This window comes from Ailuropoda melanoleuca, chromosome 14 (assembly GCF_002007445.2).
Source record: "Ailuropoda melanoleuca isolate Jingjing chromosome 14, ASM200744v2, whole genome shotgun sequence".
NCBI lineage: Eukaryota > Metazoa > Chordata > Mammalia > Carnivora > Ursidae > Ailuropoda > Ailuropoda melanoleuca.
The window spans coordinates 15,575,181-15,583,348 of NC_048231.1; the positions used below are offsets into that span (position 1 = coordinate 15,575,181).

Here is an 8,168-nt window from a genome sequence, read left to right on the forward strand (position 1 = left end):
GTACTTTTTAAAAATTTCTTCTTCTATTTTTTATTTGACCCATTCATTGTTTAGTAGCATGTTATTTAACCTCCACATATTTGAGCTCTTTCCAGATTTATTCTTGCGGTTGACTTTAGTTTCATAGCGTTGTGGTCAGAAAAGATGTATGGTATAACTTTGACCTTGAATTTGTTGAGGCTTGTTTTATGGGCTAAATGCGTGATCTATTCTGGAGAATGTTCCATATACACTTGAAAAGAATGTGTATTCTACTGTTTTAGGATGGAATGTTCTGAATATATCTGTTAAATCCATCTGTTCCAGTGTCATTCAAAGCCATTGTTTCCTTGTTCATTTTCTGTTTAGATGATCTATTGATGTAAGTGGGGTGTTAAAGTCCCCTACTATTACTGTATTATTGATTAGTTCCTTTATGTTTGTTATTAACTGTTTTATGTATTTAGGTGCTCCCTTGTTGGGTGCATAAATATTTCTAGTTGTTAATATCTTGTTGGATTGTCCCTTTTGTTATTATATTGTGTCCTTCTTTGTCTCTTGTTACAGTCTTTGTTTTAAAGTCTATTTTGTCCAGTGTAAGTATTGCTACTCTGCCTTTCTTTTGATATCCATTTCACGATAGATTTTTCTCTGTCCCCTCACTTTCAATCTGTAGGTGTCCTTAGGTCTAAAATGAGTGTCTGGGGATGCCTGGGTGGCTCAGTCGGTTAAGTGTCTGCCTTCGGCTCAGGTCATGATCCCAGGGTCCTGGGATCGAGTCCCACATGGGCCTCCTTGCTCAATGGGGAGCCTGTTTCTCTCTATGCCTGCTGCCCTCCCTGCTTGTGTTTTCTCTCTCTCCCTCTGACAAAAAAATAAATAAAATCTTGAAAAAAACAAAACAAGTTTAAAATAAATAAATAAATAAAAATAAAATGAGTGTCTGGTAGGCAGCATATATATAGATGGGTCTCTTTTTTTAATCCATTCCATCACCATATGTCTTTGGAGCATTTAGTCCATTTACCTTCAGAGTAATTATTGATAAATATGTATTTATTGTCATTTTATTATTTGTTTTGTGGTTGTTTCTGGAGATATTCTCTGATCCTTTCTTGTCTTTCGTGGTTTGCTGATTTTCTTTAATGATATATTTGATTTCTTTCTCTTCATTCTTTGCATATTTATTAGTGGTTTTTGATACATGGTTACCATTAGTTTTGTTTATAACCTCTTCGGCATATAGCAATCTATATTAAGTTAATGGTCGTTTAAGTTTGAACCCATTCTTTTTGCCTCTCCTCCCTACATTTTAAGTATATGTTGTTATAGTTTACATCCTTTTATTTTATGAGTTCCTTGACTGATTTTTTACAGAAATATTCATTTTTACTGTTTTTTTGTTTCCTACCTTTATACTGTCACTTTTGGCATCTCCTTTCTACTTAGAGTCCCCTTTAATATTTCTTGCAGAGCTGGTTTAGTGATCATGAACTCCCTTGTTTTTGTTTGTCTGGGAAACTCTTTGTCCGTCCTTCTTTTCTGAATGATAGCCTGGCTGGATAGTGTATTCTTGGCTGCCGATTTTTCCCATTTAGCACTTTGAATATATCATGCCACTCCCTTCTGGTTTGGAAAGTTTCTGCTGAAAAGTCTCCTGCTACCCTTATGAGTTTTCCCTTGTAAGTTACTGCCTTCTTTTGTCTTGCTCCTTTTAAGACTTCTTCTTTATTATTATATTTTGCCAGTTTAATTACAATATGTCTTGGTGTGGATCTGCTTTTGTTGATTTTGATGGGAGTTCTTTGTGCTTGCTGAATCTGGTTATGTTTCCTTCCCCAGATTAGGGACATTTTCAGCTGTTATTTCTTCAAATAAACTTTCTGTCCCCTTTTCTCTATCTTCTTCTTCTGGACTCCTATAATAAGAATGTTTTTACATTTGAAAGAGTCACTGAGTTCCCTAAGACTATTCTTATGTTCCATAATTCTTTTTTCTCTCCTTTGTTCAGCCTGATTACTTTCCAGTACTCTGTCTCCTTAGACCACTAATTCGTCTGCTTCTTCCATCCTGCTCTTCATTCCCTCAGGCATGTTTCTCATTTCATTTCTTGTACTCTTTATCTCTGCTATGTTGTTCCTTCTCTCTCTGGTAAGGGTCTCACTGATGCCCTCCACTCTTTTCTGTAGTCCAGTGAGTATCCATAAGATCATTACTTTAAATTCTTTATCAGGCATGTTACTTATATCTGTTTTGCTTAGATTTTTGTCCGTGTCCTTGTTCTTTCATTTGGGATAAATTTCTGTCTTCTCATTTTGTCTGAGTCTCTGTGCCTCTTTCTGTGTGTTAGGAAAGTCAGCTACATCTCTCATTCTTGAGGGTAATGGCCTTATGAAGAAGAGGTCCTCTAGTGCCCTGCCGTGTGATGTCTCCTGTTCCCCAGGGCCTGGTCCTTCCAGGAGTGTATGCCGCATACTCTCTGCTCTTTTGTCTTGGCCATTTTATCCTTCAGGCTAGTTATCTGCAGAGGCTTTTTACCAGTTGTGGGCAATGTTTGGTTCCTGGCCTCAATGTGGTATGTTTTAACTAGGTGTGCTCTGGTCTGTTTGTGAAATGAGACCTGTCGCCACCACTGCCAGAACTAAAGCTCTGCAAGACTCCCGCATCGGGAGATGGCAGTAGGAACGAGGGTTTGGTTCAGTCTTCTGGGAGAGGGTTTCCACTCACTGTGACTGAGGCTAGTGTGAGTGGGAGAGGCAGTTCCACTAGAGTGCGGGGCAGGGGGGGACTCACTTTGGCAAGTTAGGTAGTGAGTGTCAGTGCTGCACCAGTTACCACAGGTAGTCCTGTACTTATGCTAAGGGTCCAGGGAGGGAAATGGTGCTGGCCAGTTCCTTTGTTCCCAGAGGGGTCTCTCTCTGTGAATGCTGTCTCTCCGGGATTTGATTAAAATCTATGTTAAATCTATGTATGTAGTTAAATCTATGTATGTATGTAGTTAAAATCTATGTATGATTGAGCAAGATGAGCAAATGTTACCTTCCCACTGTATGCCACAGGCACTCTTGAGATTGCTGTTGCCATGCTGTATGTTTGCCTGCCTTCTCTCCAAGAGCAGGGCAGTGCCCTCAAGGCTCTCTCCCAGCAAAGCCTACGGACCTTTAAAACTCCACGCTGGTTGCCAGAAGTCGTGAAATTCAGCCCCTCTTACTTTCCAAGGCAATTACTATGAGGATTCATTTTCCCCCTACACTCCCCTGTCTGTTAGTATGTCTCTTGCCCTTCTCCCTGACCACTGTTCCCTCCCCACCCACAGCAGCCACCATCCATTTCTCTCCCAAACCGCCTCTCCATACTTTCTACCTTCTTCAATGTGACCTCTTCTCTACCTTTAGTTGTGCAGTTTGTTTTGCCAGTCTTCAAATCAATTTCTGGGGTATTTAGGATGATCCGACAGGTATCTAGTTGTTTTTGTGGGCCAAGGCGAGCCTGGGGTCCTCCTGCTTTGCTGCCATCTTCTTACCCACCCCCCTCCACATCCTAGTTCTTTGAAGTGGCTTATATTTGACTCTCCTCCCCTGCCTCACATCCTCATTTCCAATAGTTTTTAACTCTAAAACCACTTACCAAATCAACACCAGACTACAAGGAGATCCTGTGGGTAGCGCTGAATGCAGAATTCATAACTTATTCCTTTCCTGGGGTCTCTTGCTTTCTCTGTAATTTTTTACAAATACCAAGCAGTTTCCTAGGATTAATGTCCACTATAACAAAAAGGTAGTTCTGTAGAGTTAATCATACTAGAATTTTACCAAAATGGCTTGGTTTTTTAAATATAATTTATTTTTTAAAAATTTCAGTTGCTTAGTTGGGCATAAAATGGTAGCTCAAGTGAACTTTGTGTTTCTTTGATGACTGGAAGGTGAATCATTCGCTTGTTTGCAGGATTCACACATTTTAGAAATGTTTTTAGTGACAATGGCTAAAACATGTGCCTCAAACCTTTGAGTGTTAGTCAAGACTTTTCTGTATTATACATTTTTTTAATGGTTAAGATAAATGGGGAAAAAAAAGATGGTAAATCTCAGTAAAAGTACCTCTAGGAAGATTAGGAGAGTCACTAACATTAGAATCCAGTTCAAGGGGCTCCTGGGTGACACAGTCGTTGAGCGTCTGCCTTCGGCTCAGGGCGTGATCCTGGCATTCCAGGATCGAGCCCCACATCAGGCTTCGCTGCTGGGAGCCTGCTTCTTCCTCTCCCACTCCCCCTGCCTGTGTTCCCTCTGTCGCTGGCTCTCTGTCAAATAAATAAATAAATCTTTAAAAAAAAATCCATTTCAAGTTGAAAGTCACTATTCTGCACCAACCGGTTATATTTCCTGTTTTGGTAATCATTCATTCATTCTACAATGTTGAGTGTGTGTCAGGTTTTTATCTGAATTTTAAAGACTTAATTTAAGCTGTCGGCTTAAAAGTTAGCTCTTAGTTTATTCAGGGTGAGATTGACCAGTGTGTTTAACTCTGTGCCAGAGAGGTACTGTGGACTGGTTACCATTTCTTTCTTCAGTGACCACAATCTGTCCACCTGTCCTTCCTTCATCCTCCTTAACCATAATCATCTTTTGCTAAAATGTGTCCCCTTGATCCCAAGGGCAACTGAGAGAGTGTATGAATCTGTCAAAATAAATACAATCAGCATAAATACAAGCAGAAAGCCCAGAGATCTCTGTATACAAAAGCCCACATTATTTAGGCTTCTTTTTTTTTTTTTCTCTAAAGTCCATGAAGGAAATTTAGGTTTTCTACACACTAAAAATCTATTTTAAAAAGAGTTGGGTATTGGGGCACCTGCGTGGCTCAGTTGGTTAAGAGCCTGCCTTTGGCTCAGGTCATGATCTCAGGGTCCTGGGATCAAGCCCCACATCAGGCTCCCTGCTCAGTGGGGAGCCTGCTTCTCCCTCTGCCCCTCCCCCTGCTTGTGTTCTCTGTCTGTCTGTCAGATAAATAAATAAAGTATTAAAAGAATTTTTTTTAAAAAAAAGGAGTTGGGTGTTATCAATTTTTCCCACTGCTATTACTATGTATCTTCTCAAGTGGTTGCTGGGTGGAGAAGCCTAGTCATTTTATTACCAGTCCTGTAAATGGTAATAGGGAAGGTCAGTGTACCTGTAAGAGCATTGTAATGCATTTCTATGTCCAGTGTGAAGAGCATGGAGTATTCATGCTCTGGTTTTCTTTCCTTGTCACAGATAATAAATCACAAGCTATATTTAAAATACATCTGGGTGGTGCAGTCAGTTAAGCGTCCAACTCTTGGTTTCAACTCAGGTTGTGATCTCAGGGTTGTGAGATCAAGCCCCATGTCAGACTCCACGCTCAGTGCAGAGTCTGCTTGAAATTCTCTCTCCCTCTCCTTGCCCCTCCCACTTGTACACTTGCTCGCTCTCTTTCTCTCTCAAATAAATAAATCTTTGAAAAAATACAATCTCTGCAGACTTTGGTGCTATGTCCACAGTTTCATAGTTTCTCCTTGAGTATTTCCACTTTTGCAGAATATGATATATCTGCTTATCTTTTTAATTGTGAATATAAGAATCTATATTTTATAATTTACTAAAATTCAAAATGTATCTGCTTACATCTTTAAAATATCAGAATACCACCCAATGGGAAATATTCCTGATCTATGTATTTATAGTTAAAATCTATGTATTTCCATAAATGCCAGCAGTTGAGTCCATCTCTTTATCTCATGAATGAAAATAGTAATACCAGCTCCCTATTTTCTAAGATTAGTTTTCAAGAAATATTTATTGTGTAGAGATAAATAAAAGTTCACTGATCTAGGGTATTTATAGTCTGTTAGGGAAGGCAGGTCTATAAATAGATCATTGCAATATAGTGTGAAAGTTCAGAAGTAAACATGTCAAGATCCAGAAGTAGCTCTAAGGAAGCAATGATTGATTAATTATTTGACTGGCAAAGAAAACAAGAAAGATAAAGCAGGGGTTGATGACTAGGGGTTGATGACTACGGCAGGTGGACAGGGTTAGGGAAAAACATTTCAGGAAGGAGACTAGTATATGCAAGATTACAGAGATGGGAAATAGCCCAATGTGCTCTGAGAGGTAGAAGGCCAAGGTACTGCTTATATAAAGGGCTGTAGGCACTGCCTAGAAATGCCATTGGAGAGTAGACAGGGCCAGATCCAGAGGGACCTGTGTGCTTGGATTTTATTCTTTAGGCAGGGGAAAGATTTAAAGCTGTGAGAGTCACAGCCGTGTGTATTTGGGCATCACTCTGGCAGAATGGGTTGGAAGAGGTGAGCATGTAAGGTAGGAAGACTAGGCAGAGGGAAAAATAAGATCAGCAAACCAGAAAGGAGGGACAGAGGAAATGGAGGAGTCAGGACTGAGCTGAGAGCTGAACTGTTCAGGAGCTGGAAGGGTTAGGACTTGGTGACTGACTAGAGAGTTTTCTTTCTGTAACTTAAGATATATGGCCTTTTCCACTTCTCCCCAGTTAATTCCTAATGTTTTTATCTCTTAGTTTCAAATCAGTTATCCTACCCCTTAGACTATCCAGAGAGTGAAGCAGCTCTTTGCATATTTATTTTTCCTAAAGCCCGGCCTAACGCTGTGTTCTTTTTAGGTGAGATGGGCAGACCTGGAAGAAAAGAAGGACGCAGATAGGAAAAGGGCCATAGGTTTTGTGGTCGGACAGACTGATTGGGAGAAGATCACAGATGAAAGTGGTCACCTGGCTGAAAAAGCCCTCAATCGAACCAAATATATATGACACTTAGTTTCTGAGCGGAGTCCTTGTTCCTCTAAGGTGAGATTGCACAGCATGTAAACAGCCTACTGTGTGTGGTTCTGAGGGCTTGAGATAAAGGAGACAGCGTGCTTTGCTAAAATGCTTCTCGTAGTATTTTCCGGTTCTGAAAAGAGTAAGTATGTGCGACTTGCCAACATGTACAATGCAGGGTGTTGGAAAAGGGAGCAATTTTCTGCAGCCTGACTTACTTAATATAAGACTTGAGAAGAGCTTGGATTCTATAGATTTGAGGAGGAGTGGAGTGATGAGATACTGGAGTCTACTGTCTGCCTGCTGTTCCATGGTGTGACAGCCTTTTCCTTTCTTTCCAGGTGGTTCGCTTTGAGGTGATCTGCAGCCACGGCCTCATGGAGCTTCGTTGTGTGTCACCTTGCCTTCCACGTTTCAGTTTTTGTTTTGTTTCTACCACTTTAGTTTTTTAAAGTTCTCCAGTGTCCCCAAGAGGTATTAGAATCTTGCTGTACCCAAGCAAGACATTAATTTTCCTTTTTAACTATTTTGGGGAGGGAGGGAGTGATAGCTTAACTGCTGAAGCCAGGTGGGGGTCTGCTGGAGGATTCCAACAGAAAATATTTCCTCTGCTGTACAATGTCACAGACTATCTCTATCATCATTGCTTTGTGGCTGTTTTTGTTTTTTACTGTATGTAACTGGTAGCTGACTGTACTAGGATTAAAAACAATAAACTTTCACGATAAAGCCGATGAGATTCATGGGCTATACAGCACGGGCCCCTTTCTCTTGTTTTCTTAATTTTATTTTTTATTGCTCTTTTAATATGGTGTGTTCTAATTACGTGCTTTTCGAACATCCCCAAACCTCTTTCCTATTCAATATTAAATAGCTTAGTGATTCCATAGCACATGTTGTAAACACAAAGAGGGCTCAGTGATCTCTGTTTGATAGCTGATTTCGTTCTCTATCTTTGCGTCTTGAAGACTAGTAGAGACAATTGCAAATATTCATCAGTTCCCTGGAGTACATCAGTTCTATAGCATGATGTTTTATTGTCTTATTTTTTTGATCCTCTTGTTGTTCCTCCCTCTCTTCACTCTCTCCCTTCATGCTGTGTTATGTTTTGATTTTTCCCTCATCTGGCTTTGATTCCTGGTGGGCAGAACTGATGTACTCCATAGAACTCTGGAGCTTGTTGCCTTGTTGCTAAACTTGAATCGTTGATGTTTTCATCAAGATTACAGAGTAATTTTCATCAAGAGTACAGAGATGTGCAGCCCTCTGGCAGGCAGCCTCTAACCCTGTCAGGTTTTCAGGTTCTTGCCAGATTGCTCATTATTGGAAAGCATGGACTTCACAGAATTTCCTCTTTTGTGGATAGTACCAGGTGGAATCCA

General features: G+C 40.2%; 1 protein-coding gene across 3 annotated transcripts in view; it reads left to right on the top strand.

Annotated features, from left to right (window-relative positions):
- The window catches only part of YLPM1 (YLP motif containing 1), a 74,643-nt gene extending 67,100 nt beyond the window's left edge, over nucleotides 1-7,543 (top strand). For 2 of the 3 annotated variants that reach the window (XM_011219052.3, XM_034643296.1), the window contains 2 exons: nucleotides 6,631-6,813; nucleotides 7,128-7,543. In XM_011219052.3, the coding sequence (XP_011217354.2) occupies nucleotides 6,631-6,777 (147 nt within the window). In that variant the 3' untranslated portion in view covers nucleotides 6,778-6,813; nucleotides 7,128-7,543. Of the gene's footprint in view, nucleotides 1-6,630; nucleotides 6,814-7,127 lie in introns of those variants that run through there. The other variant, XR_004620496.1, reaches the window with a different exon arrangement.
- The last annotated feature ends 625 nt before the right edge of the window (nucleotides 7,544-8,168 follow it).